General features: G+C 37.5%; 3 protein-coding genes across 7 annotated transcripts; 1 reads left to right on the forward strand and 2 right to left on the reverse strand.

The window, feature by feature from the left end:
* The first annotated feature begins 1325 nt into the window (after nucleotides 1-1325).
* cyp4f3 (cytochrome P450, family 4, subfamily F, polypeptide 3) lies at nucleotides 1326-8311 on the forward strand. The gene is made up of 13 exons (XM_086148276.1): nucleotides 1326-1529; nucleotides 2126-2270; nucleotides 2355-2408; nucleotides 2817-2944; nucleotides 3450-3571; nucleotides 3642-3788; nucleotides 3929-4058; nucleotides 4190-4256; nucleotides 5029-5158; nucleotides 6108-6241; nucleotides 6630-6694; nucleotides 6785-6867; nucleotides 6953-8311. The coding sequence occupies exons 1-13, from the start codon at nucleotides 1326-1328 to the stop codon at nucleotides 7167-7169; spliced, it is 1626 nt and encodes a 541-aa protein (XP_086004402.1). The 3' UTR covers nucleotides 7170-8311.
* Nucleotides 8312-9280: 969 nt separating this feature from the next.
* slc19a1 (solute carrier family 19 member 1) lies at nucleotides 9281-18269 on the reverse strand. Of its 4 annotated transcripts, XM_086148281.1 has the most exons (7): nucleotides 18200-18269; nucleotides 16190-16756; nucleotides 14594-14713; nucleotides 13927-14260; nucleotides 12861-13053; nucleotides 11291-11432; nucleotides 9281-10590 (listed from the first exon to the last, which is right to left on the reverse strand). In XM_086148281.1, the coding sequence occupies exons 2-7, from the start codon at nucleotides 16436-16438 to the stop codon at nucleotides 10399-10401; spliced, it is 1230 nt and encodes a 409-aa protein (XP_086004407.1). In that variant the 5' UTR covers nucleotides 16439-16756; nucleotides 18200-18269; the 3' UTR covers nucleotides 9281-10398. The 4 variants fall into 4 exon arrangements, with proteins under 4 accessions (XP_086004407.1, XP_086004406.1, XP_086004404.1 ...); XM_086148280.1 differs by having other exon boundaries at nucleotides 11291-11325; nucleotides 13927-14713; XM_086148278.1 differs by having other exon boundaries at nucleotides 13927-14713.
* Nucleotides 18270-18381: 112 nt separating this feature from the next.
* On the reverse strand, nucleotides 18382-20893 carry LOC147233445 (C-X-C chemokine receptor type 2-like). Of its 2 annotated transcripts, none has more exons than XM_086147493.1 (2): nucleotides 20788-20893; nucleotides 18382-20112 (listed from the first exon to the last, which is right to left on the reverse strand). In XM_086147493.1, the coding sequence occupies exon 2, from the start codon at nucleotides 20108-20110 to the stop codon at nucleotides 19028-19030; it is 1083 nt and encodes a 360-aa protein (XP_086003619.1). In that variant the 5' UTR covers nucleotides 20111-20112; nucleotides 20788-20893; the 3' UTR covers nucleotides 18382-19027. The 2 variants fall into 2 exon arrangements, with proteins under 2 accessions (XP_086003619.1, XP_086003618.1); XM_086147492.1 differs by lacking the exon at nucleotides 20788-20893 and adding an exon at nucleotides 20666-20706.
* Between the last annotated feature and the right edge of the window lie 931 nt (nucleotides 20894-21824).

A 21824-nucleotide genomic window follows, 5' to 3' on the forward strand; every position in this document is an offset into this window, starting at 1 on the left:
CAATTACAGCCTTTGTGCGCCTTCAGTCCAGGCATGCGCAGATGAGCTCCATTCAACAGTCAGTCCATTACCGAGGGCAGGGGTCGGAACCTTTAACACCCAAAGAGCCATTTGGACCGGGGTTCCATGGAAAAGAAAACACTGGGAGCCGCAAATAATATTTGACGTCTAAAATAAAGGTACCACTGTATATATTGCTTTTTAATACCTTTACACTTTGTGTAAACAAGTGTGTAGTGTGTTACCTATTAAAATCCACAAAGTGCTAAAGAGATAATTAAATTTTATTTATGGAACACATTTTGAACATTTTGAGCTTTGGGCTTTCAGAGCGTGTAGCGTGGCCTTGACCTGAATTTTAAAATTAAATTGGGAAAAAATCACTGTGTCAGTAAACAATAAAAAAATAAATATTTGGAAAATATCTTCAGAGATATTTATTTTACCTGGTTAATGGGACTTCTGCTCCTGAACTTCTGCGCACAGCATCTGCAAATCGGGACTATACCGACTGGCAGGTGTACCGGCTTCCGTGAGTGTGACGATTATTTTGAGCGGCGTAAAATAATAATCATAATTTTATTTAATATTTTTTAAGATCACAATAATCTTCCAACTTGGAACTAAAATTAAAAAAGGGACTAACACAAATAAAATACACTTCAATTAAATATCTATAATATATTTTCCCAAGCCACTCGGAGCCACAATGTAAGGATGAAAGAGCCGCAGGTTGCCTACCCCTGTCCTAGGGAGAGAGTATGTTCTTTTATACATTCATACAATCCATTTTGGCAAAACAATCCATCAGCCACTCTAGAGCACATAAATAATCCAACTTGCTATTAAAATTGTTTTACAAAAAGTTACATCTGAAATAGGCTAAAGAGTAATTAAATTGTTATGAGACAGTCCATGTCAAACTGATTAATTTCCATTCTTGTCAAAATGTTTTTGTAGCAACGGGACTTCATTTTCTTCCCTTGAGGACGTTACACCTCTCATCCAAGAGGCTTCTTCAAATCTTCAGACAAATTGATCTATGGCTGAACTGAGGAAGCCTCTCCAATGAGAGGTCTTCAAGGGAAGAAAATGAAGTCCTGTTGAAGATTTTAACAACCATAACCTAGATGACTCAGAACCTCTAAATCAGTTTGTTGCAAACAGGAAATTGCTTAACAAAAAAGCCAGTAAAAGGAAGACGTGCAATACCTTTGAATGCATGTAAAATGTTGAATCAGTTCTTCATGTTCCCAAATCAACAGTCTCTCTTACATCTGGTTAAGCATCATAGATATTTTCTCACTGTATGTTCATGTCTCAGGATGTCTCTCCTGCACAAGGTCCTCACTGAGGCGCTCAGCTGGAGTTGCTTCTGTCAGACCCTCTTTGTGGTCATTCTGGGGATACTTGCTGTGGCTGCAGTTTGGATTCTGCGGCTGCTGGTCAGACATACTTGGTTCACATACAAGTTGTCATGTTTCAACAAGCCTCCAGCAGCCTCCTGGCTCATAGGACACCTGGGTCAGGTAGGTCAAACATATAGACATGAACGCATGCACACACATTGCTATTTCTGTCACTCTTGCAAAGTATTCCGTGGTTATAAACCACTGATTTTTATTTGTTACTCCAGCAACACATCTCGAATTCTGTTGTCTTTTTGCAAAATACATCTATGGCCTAATATCTTACTGGCTATGTGCCTTCAGCAAACTTTCCTAGGCTATCAAACTAACTAGACAAAGATGTGGTAAATGATTGATGTGTTAAAATGAAACATTGTGTTTACATTTTTAAACATTTTGTTGAGAATGAAAAAAAGTTGTGTTTACTTCAATACAATTATGTTGATCTATTAGACTAATTTAAACACTGAATGTGAGTAACTATATCCTATTTCTTAACAATGTTAAAACATAACATAATCAGAAATGTAGACACAACTTTTAAGGATGTACACCAGGCTCTTGGTAAGAGTAAATGTTGATAACTCATTGCTTCTTTAAAAAAATCATATCCAGTTCTTCCCCTTCAGTCATTAATCTATCAGCTGTATATTAACCCAAATTCTGCGCGGTTAAATGTTTTGTTGAAAATACAACGAGATGTATTGATGCATCAGATGCAGAGCACCGAGGAAGGTCTGCTGCGGGTGGATGAACTGGTGCAGACTTACAAACACTCCTGCAGCTGGTTTCTTGGTCCCTTTTATCACCTGGTCAGACTCTTCCATCCTGACTACGTCAAACCCCTGCTGATGGCTCCCGGTACAGATTCAATGGCAGTTGTAGATGTTTAACAGTCGGACAAAGTCAATATGCTAAGTAATAACACTCCTTCTCTGAATCCAGCCAATATCACAATGAAAGATGAATTGATCTATGGCCATCTGCGACCATGGCTTGGTAAGTAAAGCGGCCGATGAGTGATTTATTTTTCAATATTTGGAATGTTGTTTAGTCCCTTCAAGTACATGGAGACTTTTTAGTGGTTTGGAGCTGAAGTGGATTTGAGATGAGATGAGATGAGAACAACTTTATTAATCCCGAAGGAAATTGTTGTGCCAGAGTTTCAAGTAAAAACATAACAGTAATAGATAATAGTGGAAAGGAGGAAGAATAAGAAATATAATGAAATATAAATTGTCTTAGCTGTTAGCAGTTAGCAGTAACTACAAATTTATTTGGTTATAATTGATGTTTTTATATGCAGTGACAAGCTTGTGGATGATCCATTTTTTTTCACTGAAAATTTGAACCAGTAAATCTGATTCAGGCAATCAATATTGTCAACCTCTGCTTATTATTTCCCAGGAGAGAGTCTGTTGATTAGCAATGGGAAGGAGTGGTCACGCAAGAGACGACTACTGACTCCAGCTTTTCATTTTGATATACTCAAGAACTACGTTACCCTTTTTAACACCTCAGCTGACACCATGCATGTAAGATACAATCCCTAAGATTTTTTAATGTTGTTTTTGTTCTAATTAGCTGCACACTTAGGAATAAGTTTAATGGACAAACTTATGATGTAACATAATACGGCGTAATACAGCATGATACATAATACAAAATACAGTAACATAATACGATGCATTACCATAACTATGAATCCACCCAAAATATATAAAAGGTTCAATACATTTTAATAAGTACATAAAAATGTTTAAAATGTATATTTGCTCATTTTGAAATTAAACATATGAAAACAATGATATCATAACGAGGTCTCTACAATGATAGATAGATAGATAGATAGATAGATAGATAGATAGATAGATAGATAGATAGATAGATAGATAGATAGATAGATAGATAGATAGATAGATAGATAGATAGATAGATAGATAGATAGATAGATAGATAGATAGAACTTTTACTTTTAATTGAGTATCTTTAGCCACAGTTTTTAGTAAGATTTTAATTTTTTTGTCAAACATCTTACAGGGGAAATGGCGGCGCATGGTGGCAGAAGGAAGCAAAAACATAGAGCTGTTCGACCACATCACTCTGATGACACTGGACAGTTTGCTTAAATGTGCCTTTAGCTACAACAGCAACTGTCAGGAGTAAGAACACACAAATATTACAATATTTAATTTACATCTCTACCCATTTATTCAAACACTCTACTTCCAGGTCTACCACTGAGTATGTGTCAGCCATAGTTGAGCTGAGTGATCTGATAATAGATCGGCGCCAAAAGATTTGGCACCACTTGGACTGGATCTACTGGAAGACTGAGCAGGGGAAACGGTTCAAGAAAGCTTTAAACATAGTCCACAGGTACATGTGAGACCATTTCAGTCCAATTACATATTTTCACTTTGCACTTACTGTAATTATGTAATCCAATATTTCATGTTGCAACTGCAGCTCTAAAAATGGTGAGGTATGTTTTATTTTATTAAATTCTTTGTGTATAGCTTCACCAGGGATGTGGTTCAGACACGCCGTGCCCTTTTCAGCCAACAAAATAAGGCAGAATCAGTATCTAATTCTACCCCCACAGCGAAAAGGAAAAGAGATTTTGTGGATATTATTCTGCTGACCAAGGTTTGAAAAAAGAAACATCACATAACATTTTTAAAAGGGGAATGAAGTTAAAGCTAAATGTGCTTGGTAAATCATGGACCATCAAGTCATTCTGAATGGTAGTAAATATGTAACCTTTATTTGTGTTACAGGATGAATATGGACAAGGTTTAACCGATGAGGAGATTCAGGCTGAGGCCAACACTTTCATGTTTGCAGGCAAGCAAGGATTTTCTTTCATTCAGTCAATCAGTGAGACCTTATTTGTGTAGTGCTTTTCCTAAAATTTAGTACTTTATATAATACCACCTACCCAATAATAATACAGCCCACTCCACATACACTACACCTATGGAAGAATGGCTGCAATTATAACATAAACTGTGGGAAACACCACCTAAATGTATAAAAAATAAATTAAAGAATAATTACTATGTAAAGTCAAAATAAATCAAACTAAACATTAAGAAATGTCCACCAGGCTGATATAGTAAGTTCTATAATGCATAAACTGAGGATGTCTATAAAAACGTGAAAAATGGGAAATGGGCTACTATAATGTTAAAGACATATCAGTTAGACCGTGGATATATAGAATGTAAAAAAAAATATATAAACAAAAAGAAAAACTGAAAGATCTTTTTCCATTAAAATGAAGGGCAAAACAGCTAGATCTTTCCCTACAGATACACTGTATCATTTTTTACTTCTGTACTTTAAGTTTGCAACCATATTTATTTTTACAGTTTTTGAATAGCTGTAGGGATAAATATGTATTAGTGTTCATTTTTAAGATTCGAGATAAATTGTTTTTTTCTAAACCTTTTAGAAACCTTATAGTCTTTTACAGCTTTATTTTCTCTCTTATTCTTTCTTGTCTGTTGTTTGAGCCTCACATATTGGAAATGAACAATTATTCAGTCAATCAATTTAGCATTCGAAGTGGTGTCCTGTTCTAAATCTATAGATAATCCTTTTTTTTGTTCTGCAGGTCATGACACAACAGCAAGTGCAATTTGCTGGACCTTGTATAATTTAGCAAACCATCCAGACTACCAGCACAAATGCAGGCAGGAGGTGTTGGATCTGCTGCAGAAAAGAGACAAACATGAAATAGAATGGTCAGAAAACAAACACTGTCTTTGGAGATTTCAATTTACAAATGTGAATTTTGAATTTAATTTCTGCAACCTGTTTTGTAAAGGGAAAAAAAAGTATGATTTTGGTTATTTTTTTCTGATGTCAGTTTTAATCATCTTAAAGTGTAATTTACTTGTTTTTCAATTGTTTTTTGAACGTTTAAAATTGGAGAGAACAGATAATAACATCAAATAATATTGAACAAAAACCAAAAACAATTACTTATTTGTTGTGGCACACTGGTCAGAACACCAGCCTCCTATAGTGGATAGGGTACAGCAGGTTAACTAAGGATCCTAATCTGGCTCTATATGTGGCCCTGTGATTGACTAGCGCCCGTGCAGGTTAAACCCCACCCTTTGCCCCGATGCCAGATGGGATTGGCTCCCCCACCCTGATAGCATTGTGTACAGAATAACCTGTGTGGACAATGAATGTATGTATGACATATCTCAGAAGATAAAATTATCAATATGGTGAAAGGAGGAAAGGCTGTCACTGGATAAGTAGGTGGTCTTAGGCCACAGTGCTTGGATACTGTTGATATATTTTTATGCTTCAAAGAATGTTTCTGCTCTCATGATATATATTACACACATTCTCAACCCATTAAGTCTATGCTGGAGCCACTTGGCGATGACAGTCAATTGCATCTGAATGTGGAGTAGTTACCATTTATTCCTCCTATTGCAATATCTGGATCTTTTCTGAAGTTGTGTTGAGCATGTATTTAAAAGCTGTAGACATTTCAGCATAGAGCATTTCAGTTTGGGAATTGCTCATATGTGTGGGATGACAGTCAGAATTATCTTAGCAAAAGTGGCTCAGTGAATAGCTGTGCTAGAGTGTATATTATTCAAATGTGTCCAAAGACTTCCAATTATACATAAATGAGGTTTGAATATGAATATGACATGTTCTCATTCCAAGGGAGGATCTATCGAACCTTCCTTTCATCACAATGTGCATCAGAGAATCTCTCAGGTTGCACTCACCTGTACAGGCAGTGACCAGGAAATATACCCAGGACATGTTGCTACCTGGTAACCTGACTGTTCCAAAGGGTGAGAAAAAGACAAATTCATCTCATGAAAGGAAGATTTAAGTAGTGTGAGATATATTTACCAACTTGAAGGGAAAAAGCAAACTTTGGGACAACTGCTGAACACTAAATGAGACTAGATCTGTATATGTGCACACTCACATACGTGTACATATATACACACGTATATACACTCCGTGTGCAAGTATATATACATATAAAAAAAAAAAATATATATATATATACACACACATACATACATATATATACGTGTGTATATATATATACACACATATATATATATATACACACACACACGTGTACATATATTTATGCATGTGTGTCAGTGTGCACATATACTATGCTTTTGTGTTAAGTGAGAGAAAGTAACTCATTTTTTTTTTCCCTAGGCGCCATCTGCTTAGTCAGCATTTATGGAACACATCATAACCCTTCTGTCTGGATGAATCCACATGTGAGAAATGAAAGCTATATATACAGAGTATACATGTTCACCTCATTGGAAGCCTGTCATGTTTGACCTGTGAGAAATCCCCTCTACTAGGAATTCAATCCTCTGCGTTTTGATCCGACAAACAAAGAAGTCCATGCTTCTCATGCCTTCATCCCCTTCTCCTCCGGGCCAAGGTGCTGTCCTCTTCATTATATCAAAGTCCGCAAAAAAGCTGGTTTAGTTTGAAATGTATTGTTAACGCCTTGTGCTTGTTCACAGAAACTGCATTGGTCAGAAATTTGCCTTGGCAGAGCTCCGAGTCGTAGTGGCACTGACCCTACTCAGGTTTCGATTGGCCCCGGGAGTCAATCCAATTCTTGGTAGGGTCCACGGAGATATTCGCCGTCTCCCACAACTTGTGCTGCGTGCTGAGGGAGGCCTGTGGCTGGAATTAGAGATGCTGAGCCCACCCAACCTGGAAGAGCCGAAGGATTAATATGCACATGCATCGCTTTACTTTGTTTAACTATATCCAGAATCCATGGACTGCAGCAGTCATGAAATTGGAAGACACCAAACAAAGAGTGTATGTTGTATCATACACTGAACAGGCTGGATATAACATACACAGAAATCAAAAATGTGCAAACATCTAAATTAAATCTGCACAAACTTATATTTGTACAAATAGTAAAATATGTGTGGTCTTGATTTACAAGTTTGACAATTTCAGACTTGCAAAATCACAAGATCTGCATCTTGACTTTTACCTTAACAACAGGAACTTCTGACATCACTCATACTTTGCTTCCCGTATTAAACCCCTGAAATATCATTCAATATCAAGTGGTAGTAATAGTAGAAGAATTAGCAGAAGAGTAGGAGAAGATGTAATAAACAATGGTCTAGCCCTCTGAAAAATTCAAATATTGCACAAAGAACCTCATATGATACATTGGTGCAATATCTCCCATTCTTCTCAGCATCATTTGTCATCTGCAGACTGAGGAAGCTGTGAGACGGGGGTCGGGGATCACCTGCAATACGGAGGGTCTTGAGTCAAAGATGGACTCTATGAAAGCATAAGCTTTTTATTTTAAATTCCAGGGTTTCCACTCATTCCATCAGAATCTCTATTCACCAAATGAACAATGCACACAGGGATTTGTAATGGAATGACAGCACCCAATAGCAGGAAATTTAAGATGAGAGAAAAAGTTAATAAAAAGAATTGTTAAACATTTTTAAGCTCTTGACAAAACATTATCATCATAAAAAGCTGATTTATGAATTTAATCAAATTATACTGTTGAATATTTCAATAATATGACAAAAATGTTTGCTTTAGGAAATAGATATAGATTTTTTATGTGACTTTAATACAGCAAAGTTATTTTAGGTGATAAATGAATCCATAGAAGAAAAAAGGGGGGAAAAATTAGCTCATCAGATTGTGTAATTTTGTGTTTTGGGAACCAAAAATGGGTGGATCTGTATACACATATTTTTTATGCCTTTACATGAAGAAATAAATCTGTTAAATTTGAGGTCGACACAATTCACTCACGCCAGTTAAGGCTTGGTCATAAGATGTAGCTTAAATGTATATATACAATGCTCAAAAAAATAAAGGGAACACTTAAACAACACAATGTAACTCCAAGTCACTCACACCTCTGTGAAATCAAACTGTCTACTGAGGAAGCAACACTGATTGACAATCAATTTCACATTCTGTTGTGCAAATGGAATCGATAACAGGTGGAAATTATGGAAAATTAGCAAGACACCCCCAGGAAAGGAGTGGTTCTGCAGGTGGTGACCACAGAGTAGTTCCTATGCTTTATGGCTTTTCAAATTTCTGCTCCTAACAGTCAATGGCCTGCATGTCTGTGCGCTTTATTTCTACCTGGACATCAGCCAATGTTAATGACTCTTCAGCTGCAAACTGATATCAGATGAAGGCTGAAAATTTCTCTGACATAACATTTCATTTATCCTCAAAGGGAACTCAGAGTGGATGAGGGGCTCACTTTGTGCAGATATTTAAAAAAAGGAAAAACAAATGGAGGCCCCACTGATAGGCACTGTTGTAGATATCTAAGAAAACAAATGAAAGTCAGCCATGGCTGTCAGTCCTGAGTGCAGCTGGATAAACAACTTTGTTATCTACATATAAACTACATCTGAAATAAATCACAAGAAGTCTCCTGCACTTACAAATTTGAGAGGAACAGAAACAAAAATACACATAACTACATAAGGTATTTTTAAGTTTTTTGCAGGGTTTGATTGTAACATTAACTTCCAACCTCAGATGCCTGATTGTTTAAATACATGAAAAAATGTCTGTGTATATCAATATATATAAATAATGGAACCAAAATCATTTTCAGAATTTCTGTCAAAAAAATCTTGAAGACAATGTCCAATAGTATATATATCTAAATTAGATATTACAGAAGGTAAAGTTGTTGTCCCTTGAAATATCTGTCAAAACTCAAAAGCAAAACTTTTGTGATCAAACTGAAAGCAAACTCTGGTGAATATTTAAGTTTCAGAGACAAAGTGAAGTTTATCACCAAAAACCGCAATGACGCTGAGAAATTTGCGAAAATCTTTTTTTATTATGTGATGAATAATCTCGGTCAGTCAGATTTTTTAACATTTTTGAAAGGAACCAACCTTTTCACATTTTTGTGTTTTTGATATCAAGTGGGCTAAAAATACAGCTAAAAAACATGTTTTTAAACACAACTCATTGAAAACATAACCCTAACTGTTGCATTAAGTAACACATTCTGACAATTACCAGCATATTACATTTAAACACAGCTGCCCTTTGAGCCCAGACTTTTCAAGGTAGTTGATAGTTCATCAAAATGGCATTAGCTTTACCACAGTGCTGCTGCAAATAATATACCAGTACTGCCAATATATCATAATCAGATAACTAACTTTGTTCAATTAAAAAAAATAATAAAACAACAACAAATTACAAGTAAAACAACGATTTCCTCATGTGATGGCACAGTGGGTGACACTCCCATTCACAGCGAGAGGGTTCCTAGTTCAATTCAGAATGGGTCTGTTCTGTGTGGAGATTGCATGATCACCCTCTACCAATGTGGATTCTCTGGTTTCCTTCTACTGTCCATACATACATAATTGGTGATTGCATGATCACCCTCTACCAATGTGGATTCTCTGGTTTCCTTCTACTGTCCATACATACATAATTGGTGAAGTAAAGATACTAATTTGATTTTATTTGTGAATGGTTAAGTGGCCCAGTGATTGATGAGTGACCAGTTAAGGTTTAACTCTGACAAATTAGCAATGATTAAAGGATTTTATACAGTGGAAAGCCACTGCATCAATGATGCTATGTAAAAAGAAGCTAATTTGCACAAAATGACTTTTCAATCAACACTTGATTGGCTTTTAGTTGTACTGAAAATTCAAATTAATATAATTTTAAATGACTTATTCTTTTTGGATTGGCTGAATCACTTCACTGACTTTTTTGGCCCATGGACCCTCTGCTGCAGAAGAATCATGCAAAGGCACCTGTGGCATTTTGTCTCAACAGCAAACACAATGGCTGCATCAGGGGCTTCAAATGATTAATCTGACTGGATCGGAGCTTGGTGGGGAAACACAGTCTCAGAAGAGGATGTGATGGTGCAACTGAGGGTAAGACAGAACTCTATGGAGTCAACACTTCAGCATCCACTGTTGGACAAAGGAACCGCCTCTGGAATAGGGGTTACTGGCCTGAGCTCCTCGGGTTTGGCTTGCTCACCAGGCTGGCCTCCTCTTGGGAGCTGCTTTCGGTAATGACGGGTGAGGACCACAGCAGCAGAGCCACAGTAGGCGACAGTGAGCAGGGTGAAGTAAATAAAATACACCAAGAACTGAAAAACAAAAAGGGGAAATTCTGCTTTGATTGGATCTGATGTTATTATCTGCTTGGACATTATGATTATTTTACAGGAAAATAAGTAAATTATTCAGTTTATTTTAAAATGATTAAAAGATCTGATCCTCTGAATGGAGTGGACAACAGCAAATGTTAAAGATCACTGAAGCTTTTACTGTTTACCCATACCCGTATACCATACTGTATATTCAAGTACTGACAGTATAAGTTTTATAACAGATGACCATGTTTTGGCATAAGCTAAACAGAATAATTTATTTATCCAGTCTAGCATCAACAAAAGTGAATTAAGAGTTATCATTTTAAGGGCTTTATTTTTTATTTTTATTGAAGTGATTAAAATAATGTGTCTGTCAAGCCAATTGTGAATTAATATTGTGATTCTGAAGCTGTAATTGTGTCCATGACTTGGGTCATTGCAATACTATAAAAAGTAAAAGTTATGATGAATTTTTAACACTGCACACAGACATCAAACTGATAGAAAACAAATGAAGAAAAGTCATAAGCTGTAATGTGTTCATTATGGATATTGCTTTTTTAGGAAGACAATTAAAGTCTTTTTAAAAAAAAAAAATTGCCATGTGAAAGACAAGTATGCTATAATGCCACCTTGTAGCAACAAACTGTATGAAATATACATAGAGGAAAACCACAAGGGTGGATATCTGTACCTGATAGTGTACATCCAATGCCAGGCCGCGCTTGTCTGAAAATATCAGGTTGAGAATTGTATTTAGGATGGTCCCCAAGAAGGTGTTGATCCCAAACACCAGTGCACATAGCTCCTTAGTTAGCGATGATGCAATCTGAAAACTTAAGATGAAGTCAGGTGGATGAGTAGAATGTATCTATGCTTAACTTAAAAACAATAGCGAGCTGAACTTCCTAAGTCTATGATCTGACATTAATTGGGTAAACAGCAGATCATTTTCAACAGTATTTAAATTGAAGTCAAATTACATAAGTCTACATTGGGTTGTGGACACTATTGATTATCAGGGCAAAAATGTTAGACAATATGAATACTCATGTTGAAAATGAATGAATGTTTACACAAAAACACATTAAAGTTTGAACATTAAATATTTTGATTTCAACTGCAATCTGTGTGTACTGTACAACTGTGTGTGCTATCCTGCTGGAACCCGAATTTCCCTGAAGGTCTCCCAAGGGATTACTATAGCTCTATCTATCTTGTCTGTGTAGGGTATATAATAGAATATAGGTCAAAAAGATTTTGCATATCTACTTTCTGTTTTTTTCAGATTTTACAAAACATCCAAACTCCATTAAAATTGAGGTTTGTATATAAATAATGTGACTAAAATTGATAAAAAAACTGTAAATAAAATCTAATGAAAAGCTAGTCTGAAAAAGAAAGTATGTCCTAAGTTTACTTTTGAAAATGTCAACACTCGCATCTGCACTCAAATCTTCAGCAAGGGTGCTACACAGCCGAGGACTGCAATGATAAAAAAGCAGCTTCACAATGAGTTTTAGTTTCAACTTTACGAATTCATAAAAATACCCCTATCTGACAACCTGGGGTTTCTCAATGGCTCATGAGCTGAAGCAAGTTTGATTTAAATAAGAAGGCCCTCGACCATTAAGAGATTGATATTTGATCCTTAGGCACACAGTAAGCACTGCAGTGACTTTACAAGTTGGCATACAGTGAGCTTTCTTTCTGATCTATGTCAGCTGATTTAGTTGCTGGTTTAATTGTTAAGGAAATAAATTGCCTGATGTGACTCATGTGTATGCTAACTACTCATGCTCGAGATCTATGACTAAGATAGTGACTTACACTAACATGAAAGTATGAAAAGCATGCGGTAGACAACCGCACAAAATATATTGTTTTGTGACACAAAAATCTGTTACTCTGAAAAATGTATATTTCAGTCAGTAGTTATAAAATAGCATCAGGAGCAGCATCACGGTTTGATCCAAAAAGACTGATGTGATACAAACATTTATAGTGCCACTTTTTGTTCCAGCCACTATAAACCTCTCTAAAATCCATTTCTTTCTGAAGAAAAATAAGCAGGAAAAAAAATACAATGTAGAAATCACTGTGCAATACCACCAGAATCTTGTGAAATATACTGTGATACAAACTTTGGGACATAATGTCCACAAGTAATGAGAAAATACTTTTCTCTTCATATTAACAGGCTAGAATCTGACCACTCTGTAGGTATTCATTTTTCAGTGATGATGACAAGTCATGACACTCACGTAGCAATGGGAACTAGGAACTGGTAGAAACCCCGGAAAATGACATAGGCCAGATAGCAGATCCAGATGTTGTCTGTGGTACCCATGAGGAGAAGCAGCCCGGCCTGAACTCCTGTAACTATGGCGATGACCAGCTCAGACCAGATGTTCCAGCGAATTTTCACAAAACCAGCAGTGAAGGAAGTACAAGCACCTGCCAAGACAAATTCAATAAACTATCAATTCAGAATTTCCATATTAGTCTTTGGTGAAATTAATAAAAGGGCGTCAAAAGCTGTATGCAGGTTAAGTGGTATATAATGATGAATGGGTCAAAGGTAGCTTCAAAAATTGTTTCATCAATGTGTCATACTTTTATAGTAACTCCCTAATCACCACCGTACCAAGCTTTGAGTCTAAATACGTGTTTACAAGTGTATGCACGGTCATCTTGTCAAGTGAGAACAGCTTATGTCAAACCAATAAAGTAGTCTGCACTTATCACTGGGCAAATATTTGATTGATTGCTTGCACTTGATGACCATATAATACACAGGCTAGTGCTTTACAGCTGTTTAAAGTGCAATGGCCATTGTCGTTGTCATTGTCGGCTGATGTAATGATTTTGTGGCAGAAAAAGGGTGGGAGATGAAATGCACTCAGTCATGTGCGGAAGCGGACAGTCATTTGTCTTTTTCAATGTGGAGATATAAGAGACAAGGGATATGGATGGACAAATGATTTGTGTCTTAACATCACTAAAAAAGACGTCTTATAGCACAGCAATTATGTAATGTAAATATAGTAATTTTGTAAAATGCCTTCTTTCGCTGTTCTAAAATCAATCTCATTATCAACCCTAAATATAACCTTAGCAAAAAAAAAAAAATTTAAAAGGTCACATTTGGAGCACTAGTTCATCAAAAATTGTAAAGGAAAGGTACAAGTCTTGCTCGCCTGTCTCTGAGGAAGACTTTCTTGGTAAGGGCATGAAATCAGTTGGGCTAAAATTTAGAAAAGCTCAGTTATTTCGATACATAATAAGGGCTTCAAACCTTTAAATGTATAAGATCCAGTAATTTCTTACTCAGTAGGGTTGAGGCTGCCTCGACTCCTCCGTTGTAGACATTCTTGTTCTCAGTCACCGGATTAACTTTGTTCCAAAGGATGTGTACATAAAACAACACAAGGTAGTATCCCGTGGAGTTGAACACCCACCACAAGGACCAGAGCCTCAGACTAGGCCTCTTCACCAAATTTCTCACCTCCAATATCATCTGCACAAAAATAGAGTCAGTCCAGGAGGACACAGGCTGTGGAGATGCAGCTGTGGACACCCCATCTTCCTGAGGGTTCATTTTGTTAAGTTCCGCCGCAGCGGCCAATGAAGCAGCTTGTTCCTTTTTTTTCTGCTCCTTTGCCTGGTTGAAAAACAACGAGCGTTTAGGCCAGGGCAGGCACAGCGAGAGCACCAGACCAAAGCTGACGAAGCCCAGGGAAATACCATTCAGGGTGTAGAATTGAATGTTTCCTAGGGACATGAACATCTGGCCAAGTACAGAGCTGGTGAAAACTCCGAGTAGGACAGAAGAACGTGAGTATCCAGCCACTTTCTGGTAGTGGCTGGGTTTGACAAGGGAGAAAATATAGGAGGAGTAGGCAACACGACAGGCCATGGTGATCCCATAGAAAAACTCCATGAATTGCATCTCCAAGAGGGAGGTGCCCAGCAGTAGGATGAGCCAGATAATCACCTGGCTTATACTCTGGATGATCAGCACCGGCTTGTACCGCAGCAGATCAGTTAGTAGGAAAGCTGGGACGAGCACAGCCATGTAGGAATATGTCAGCACTGGCGTGATCTCGTTGGTTACCTGGAAGTGACGACAGAGTTAAATTACTGCAGCTTGAAACAGGATAAGAAACTGGCAAAGTAGGCAGGTGTCCACCACTGGGGAATTAATTGGGTTTATGCTTTTAAGGATAATCAGTTTTGTTTGTAACACAGAACATTTTCGCAGTGTCTTTCACTCCAGCTTACACCATTTTATGGCAAGATGATTGAAACAGAAACTGAAACTGTCTCATATAACGCGTCATTTCTCTCAGAGGGTAATACAAGCAACCCATATCTGTGGATCGGTGACAGCTCTCTGATTAATGAATCCAGAGTGGACAAGAGATAACCGTCAAGTCAGTGAGATCCAGTAATTTGTTGTTATTTTTGTTAAATTGCCCACAATAAAAACAGATGATAAGGAACTAGTGATGGGAAGTTCAACTCTTTTCAGAGAGCCGGCTCTTGTGGTTCAGTTCCAAAAAAAAAAAAAAAAAGGGACTCAAAACTGCTCTTGATTTAGGATCATTTGTAGCTCGATTTTTCACCTGAACTAGCAAAACCATTATGGTTAGTGGTTTGAAAACCCTTTTGCATCCAGTGTTTTTTTTTTTTTTTTATGAGGAGCCTTACAATTGCCTAATTTTGTGCATTTATCGTGCAAAAAAAACATTCTTACTTTTGTGAGCCATGCTGGCTAAACAAAAAAAAAAAGTTCTGCTACGAGTGGAGCTTGGGCTTGGCACTGTGAGGGCTGTGCTGGGAAAAAACTGTGAGCTAGCTTTGACTGTGTAAGCAAGCTCTTCTGATTCACTACAAAGCATCAGTTTCTGCGAATGACACATCACACTATGAGGAACAGGTCTCGAAGTTTCTTTTTTCAGGGTTAATCCAGTAAGACAAAGAAATACCTCAAACTTTTTTTTTTCTAAAATACTTTTTGTCCTACAACAAACCCCTGAACCAGTAGGTCCTGGGGAATCCCAAATAAAAGCCAACAAAATTAGTGACACACCACTTACAAATTAAATATTTACCAGAGCTCTGCTGTCACTACTGGATTTAAACTGTCAGGCGCATTGCCGTGACACTAGTTCTGGAAGGAATGTGAACTTTGGCCCCAGCAGGATGGATCAGCGACCTCCCCACAGGGCACTTATTAAATCTACAGTGGTATGAGAACTTAAGCACAGAGCAGAAAGCTAAAGTCGTGGTTCAAATTCCCAAGACTTTCTTTCGTATGATCTGCTGGTGATTCAACTCCTCTTTTATAATCAACCTAATAAATGATTGGGCTAACCCAAATAAAAAGATAGTTTTGAAAGTTTATACACTTTTCATTATTTTGAAGGTCAGTTCAGTAGTTCATTGCTTGCATGCGTTCAAACATGTCTTTACTTATTTTTTGTTTATTTCTTCATCTGAAACAATGGTACTTCAGGTATCAAATCGTAAACTGGTTGAAAACACTTAAAAGACACATTTTGTAATTTTTAATGAGGAAACGACTGACCTGTTCTCTCGTGAAGTTCTTCTCAATGCTGAGAAGATATGGAGTGATGAAAGGCTCTCCTGGTTTTATCGATGCCATAAACCCATAGAAACACAAGAAGATCACAGACATATTCAACTTCCAGTCAGTCCTCTCTTCCTCAGGGAGACCTTCAGAGGGTGAAGGTATTTCAGAGGTGCCGCCGAGCATCTCCACATCTCCATTTCCCTGTCCTCTGCAGTTTTCGGACACTGGAGCCTTCGGGTCCATCTCTTCCTCAGTCTCTCAAAGATCTTTAGTTTCAGCAGTGTTATCTGCTACAACTCTGCCGGCTGGTCTGAAGCCACTTGTGATGCAGACTCACTGTTTGGAGCATCCAATCAGCATGTAAGGGCCTTCCATTAATGTGAGACGTTTCTTCAACTCTCTGGACTTTCTTGTCGAAAAAACTAAAATGACAGATGATGTAGTTAAAAAACTACTTGCTGTCATTCATATGTTTGAGACAATGTTGACCTTTGCTTCATTACGCCCAGACAATGTCTGACTGTCAGCATTTCAGCCACTGGGTCTGGTGTCATTGTTCACCTGAAAAGATAACAATGCTGCCAGTGAGTCAGACTATTCTGACACTGTGCAGAAGCTTCAGTAGACATAAGAACTAGTGTTCCATGTTTCAATGAAAATTTGGAGCCAAGAGTAAAGTACCTCAAACAGAGCCAACAATCACACTTGTTAGCACTGAGCAAATATAAATGATGAAATTGATAAGGTCCAAAGCTACAGTATACAGAAACACTGACATATGTGTATAATTTATTCACATGCTTATATATATATACACACACACACACACACACACACACACACACACACACACACGTACACGTACACACACGTATATGTAAAATAACCTGGATAACTACAAGCCGAGCGATTAGAAGGTGTCCTGATATGATAACTTGCGCCTCTGAGTACAGTCATAATAAATTTAGCCCCACCAACTGCTAACCACAGCCTTTATTTGATTTTCTTGTTTTGACATAACAAAAAAAGAAAATCTACCTTTGACCCAATGAAACAAAGATATCAGTATAAAAACAAGTATCCACTTTAGCTTTTTTTTCTTTTTTTTTTTACAATATAACTAAGTACATCTGAAAATCTAAGTGAGAAAAATTAATACTTTCTTTTTGACATGGATACATAAGCCAATGTAGTATTTTATACAGGCAGGCAAAGGGCAGCCTTTACCAAATACGTAGAGTTATCATCAATACTGGATGCTTGGTTGCTTAACTCACTGACAATATGGTTGTTGTATAGAATATCAAATTAACAATAGTAATAATGTTAACATAAAAAGTCGCGTTAAGAATGACAAAACTGGTTTCTGTCCACTAAACTCCAATTACAAACAACTTACTGTCATCCGGGGCTTATAATTATCAGCGAAATTTTGATTTTCAGATTTTTTGTTCCAACAAAAGGTCTCAAAAGTGTCTGGAATAAAATAATTTCCAACACTTGTGTTGTTGTATAATGCAAAATTAATGCTGCATCAGAGGCATGGCATTTCATTAAAATCTACTTTAACGTGATTTTCATTAAATTAAGTTGTGTGTCACTATAAGTAACAGAGCAAGCAATCGCAGGAAATCGAAGATTGGGGTCAGCGAATTTCACTCCGACAACTTGGCAGAGTAAACAAGTTACACAATCCTTTCTTTGGGGACACAGCAGCATTGAATAAGGCCTCCAAAAGAGCTCAGCTTTGATTAACGTAAACTGGGACTGGGCTGCAACCATTTGAACGCAGATGTATTTTAAAACACAAAAGAAATTTCAGCTTCTTATTTATGGGCTGAGGAGGAAATTAGATTGCAAACTGTCTTTAAAGCGACGAGCTAAAATAACAAAAATGTCGGCAGGGAATATATTTTTCATTTGCCTACACTATAACAGCTTTATTTCTGTATTATTTTTATTTTTCGTACTAAATTGAAGCAACAATAGAGATATACCACATACCTCACATGAAGTAGGACTCCACGCCTCCCTGTTTCTCACCGTCTGCAGGAGTCCACGAGTGTTTTCTTCTTCTGTGGGTGTTTCATCGCAAATGCTTATCGATCGCTGCCATCTAGTGGTTCAGAGTTTGAGCGGTAGCACCTTTCCGGTAAGACTCGTCTCAAGGATGAAACAGCGAAAAAGCTCTGAAATCCCATTTTATTGCAATTTTTTTTTTAATTCATTTCTTTTCATTGATCGTTGTTGAAAAGAAAAAAAATCAACTTTATCTTTTTGAGGAACAAATAAGCATCACAATACTTTATATGTTAAAACAATATGTATACTTACATATATGTATATGTGTGTGTGTGTGTGTGTGTGTGTGTGTGTGTGTGTGTGTGTGTGTGTGTGTGTATGTACACGTTAATCTGATACGTTACGTTCATTTTATATATATATTTGTAGGACGGTAAAATAAGGTGGTTTTCAACCACAACATCACATATTGATGCTATATGATTGCTAATAGAGGTTTCACAAAGTACACGCTGTAGATTTAAGGAGCAGTACATTCAATAGATGACAGTTGCACACATACAACAAAGCTACAAAACGTTTCATGGATTATATTATGAATACAATATTTAAAAGGAATGTTGCATTTATGTTTCTTTCAGTGTGCAATTTTGCTGAGATAATAAAACAAGCAAGTGGTCTGATATAAACAAATAAACATGAGATGCTTTGTAGTCAACCGTAATCATTAAAAATTTCTATTTGTCTTTTCAGTGGAGTCCATCAGCTATCAGTGGACGTTTTGACATTTGGAATCTACTGCAAATGTTTTTATAGAACCGGGCCACTGCCCTCTGAGGTCTGAGAAGTTGACCGACTGAACTTTGACTTGGACATCATTTCCTGTCTGGCTCTCCTTTGATAAAGCAATTTAATTTTTCTCCTGAACTTTTCTCCCACAAAGGCATAGAGGACCGGATTAATGCAGCTGTGCATCAAAGCCAAGCTGCGAGTTATATGTAAAGCCATGTCAACTGATTTCCTTAAGGTACAGTCCTTGGCTATCAAATCGCTCCTCAGCAGCGTATCCACCACTAGGGTCAAATGGTAAGGCATCCAACATACCAAAAATGCAATCACCACAGCAACAATCACACGCATGGCCCGGTACTTCTTGAACCCTCTGGTGCGCAGGAGCCTCATGATGGTGATGCTGGAGCAGGTAACCATGACCAGGAGAGGGAGCAAGAACCCAAAAATGTGTCGTAACCCACGGTTTGCGATCCTCCAAACGGAAGCGGAACCGATGTCAAAGGTTTCTATACATATCATTATATTTAAATCCTTGTCCAGCTTCACGGCATCGCTGAAAAGTGAAGGCAGAGCGAGGGCAGATCCCAGGGCCCACACTGACGCACACAAAATGCGGCTGCACATCTTCTGATGGGTCCTCAGACTCTCACTAGCACGCACGATCACAAGATAGCGATCAATGCTGATGCACACAAGGAAGAGTATGCTGGTGTAGAAGTTTGCATCGAAAATGAGTGTGAGGAGCTTGCACATGAAGTCCCCAAAAACCCACCCCTTGACCACCGCCACAGCTGCGAAAGGGATGGTTAGGGCCATCAGACCGTCTGCAATTGTCAGATGAAACAAGTAGACATCGGAGGGAGTCAGCGCCTGCCGACTGGTCATGATCACCCAGCCAACCAACAGGTTGCCTGGGACTGCCAGTAAAAAGATGACCAAGTAAATGAAACCCACAGCTGAAGCAGCTGTAGTGTCCAGCAGTTTCACCTCACATGGTATTGTGTTTTGGTCCACGGTGAAGACGCCTGTGTAATTATCGCAGTCGCTGTAATTCAGCAGGTCAGAACATAAATCCACCACCAAAGGAATGGTGAGCGACATGTCTGTGAATGACAGACAGAAACTACTTAATAAGGTCTGTTAAAAGATCAGGTTTTCATATTTAGATATAAAGGCAGAAACAGCATAGAACAATAAATGAATACCACAAGTACCAGTGGTATTTAAAAAATTGCAATATCGCCCAGGTAAGTAATAATCACACCAGCTGCAAAATAGATAAATAATCCATGAAAGCCTATCCATTTTTAATTTTTTTTAAAGCTGCAAAGTTGTTTTCTTTAAATAATCTGGCACAGCGTTTCTCATGTTTCTCTCAGCGTTACCTTTAAATCAATCACCTTAAAGATTAGATATTTAAGACAATTTTTCAAAGAACTAACATATTTTTATGTTTTAAATCAACAGCTTCCTGATTACTTTGCTAGCATCTTTATCTTTCTAGTTTTCCCCAATTTATTGTTAATTCCAACCTTATTTTTACAATATTTCTTGTGGTTTTAATTAACTCAAATTTGCATTGGAGAAAATGCAGAATCTCTGTTGTTTCTATCTGACTTTTAATAGCCACCCCATACAAAAAAAAGTTAAACTCACTTTTTGCTCTGCATCAGCTGAAGCCAAAAAGAGCTTGACACTCACAATGTCAAAGAACATCCTATTTAAGAGTTAGAACATAGCATTACCTAACTGTTCTGTTTCCTTCTCACTGCACATACCTGCGTAATCCAACAGTGTTGATTGCTTCTGCACATTCACACAAGATACCTACTCATACTAATAATAGCTCAGATTCATTAAAAAAATGTATAAAGGTGCCCAAATATCCTGCTCAATTTTGGAATCCTATTGTTAATTGGAATAACTATAACGTAAGGGGTATTTCTGTTAGAAACATAGCAATTTGAATAGGGTTTGGTCCTTTCACAAACAATTGGGTAATGAGGGCTGGAGCTCTTTTACAACTCATCTGGTCAGGGCATCAACAGCATGTCCTCCGTCATTTCTGAGAATGATTTTTTTCTCTTTTCTGCTGTTGCAATAGCATTTGTGACAGACGCTTTAGCTTAGATAAGATAAGATAAGATAAGACAAGATAAGATAAGATAAGATAAGATAAGATAAGATAAGATAAGATAAGATAAGATAAGATAAGATAAGATAAGATAAGATAAGATAAGATAAGATAAGATAAAAATGTAAAAAAATTAAAAAGTGAATAAATCTTCTTCTTCTTCTTTCGGCTTTTCCCGTTAGGGGTCGCCACAGCGAGTCAACTTTCTCCATCTAACCCTATTCTCTGTATCTTCCTCTCTCACACCAGCTACTTTCATATCCTCTCTCACTACGTCCATAAATCTTCTCTTTGGTCTTCCTCGAGACCTCTTGCCTGGCAGCTCCAATTCCAGCATCCGTCTACCAATATATTCACTATCTCTTCTCTGTACATGACCGAACCATCTCAGTCTGGCTTCTCTGACCTTCTCTCCAAAACATCGAACATGTGCCGTCCCTCTGATAGATTCATTCCTGATCCTATCCATCCTGGTCACTCCCAAAGAGAACCTCAACATCTTCATCTCTGCAACCTCTAGTTCTGCCTGCTGTCTTTTGGTCATTGTAACAGTTTCTAGTCCATACATCATCGCTGGTCTCACCACTGTCTTGTACACCTTTCCTTTTATTCTGGCCGATAGTCTTCTATCACATAGTACCCCTGACACTTTTCTCCACCCATTCCAACCTGCTTGGACCC

Source organism: Fistularia commersonii, chromosome 6 (genome assembly GCF_037954325.1).
Source record: "Fistularia commersonii isolate RoL2024-O1a breed Wild chromosome 6, RoL_Fcom_v1.0, whole genome shotgun sequence".
NCBI classification, from domain to species: domain Eukaryota; kingdom Metazoa; phylum Chordata; class Actinopteri; order Syngnathiformes; family Fistulariidae; genus Fistularia; species Fistularia commersonii.

Excerpts from the sequence above, each read along its gene's own strand:
- cyp4f3 (XM_086148276.1), top strand. The coding sequence starts at position 1,326 with ATGTCTCTCCTGCACAAGGTCCTCACTGAGGCGCTCAGCTGGAGTTGC. Across the intron at positions 4,059-4,189 it reads ATATTATTCTGCTGACCAAG|GATGAATATGGACAAGGTTT; the intron begins GTTTGAAAAAAG and ends TTTGTGTTACAG. Across the intron at positions 4,257-5,028 it reads CAACACTTTCATGTTTGCAG|GTCATGACACAACAGCAAGT; the intron begins GCAAGCAAGGAT and ends TTTGTTCTGCAG.
- slc19a1 (XM_086148278.1), bottom strand. The coding sequence starts at position 16,438 with ATGGACCCGAAGGCTCCAGTGTCCGAAAACTGCAGAGGACAGGGAAAT. Across the intron at positions 13,054-13,926 it reads GGCAGCCTCAACCCTACTGA|GTGCTTGTACTTCCTTCACT; the intron begins GTAAGAAATTAC and ends TTGTCTTGGCAG. Across the intron at positions 11,433-12,860 it reads TTCCTAGTTCCCATTGCTAC|TTTTCAGATTGCATCATCGC; the intron begins GTGAGTGTCATG and ends CTTCATCTTAAG.
- LOC147233445 (XM_086147493.1), bottom strand. The coding sequence starts at position 20,110 with ATGTCGCTCACCATTCCTTTGGTGGTGGATTTATGTTCTGACCTGCTG.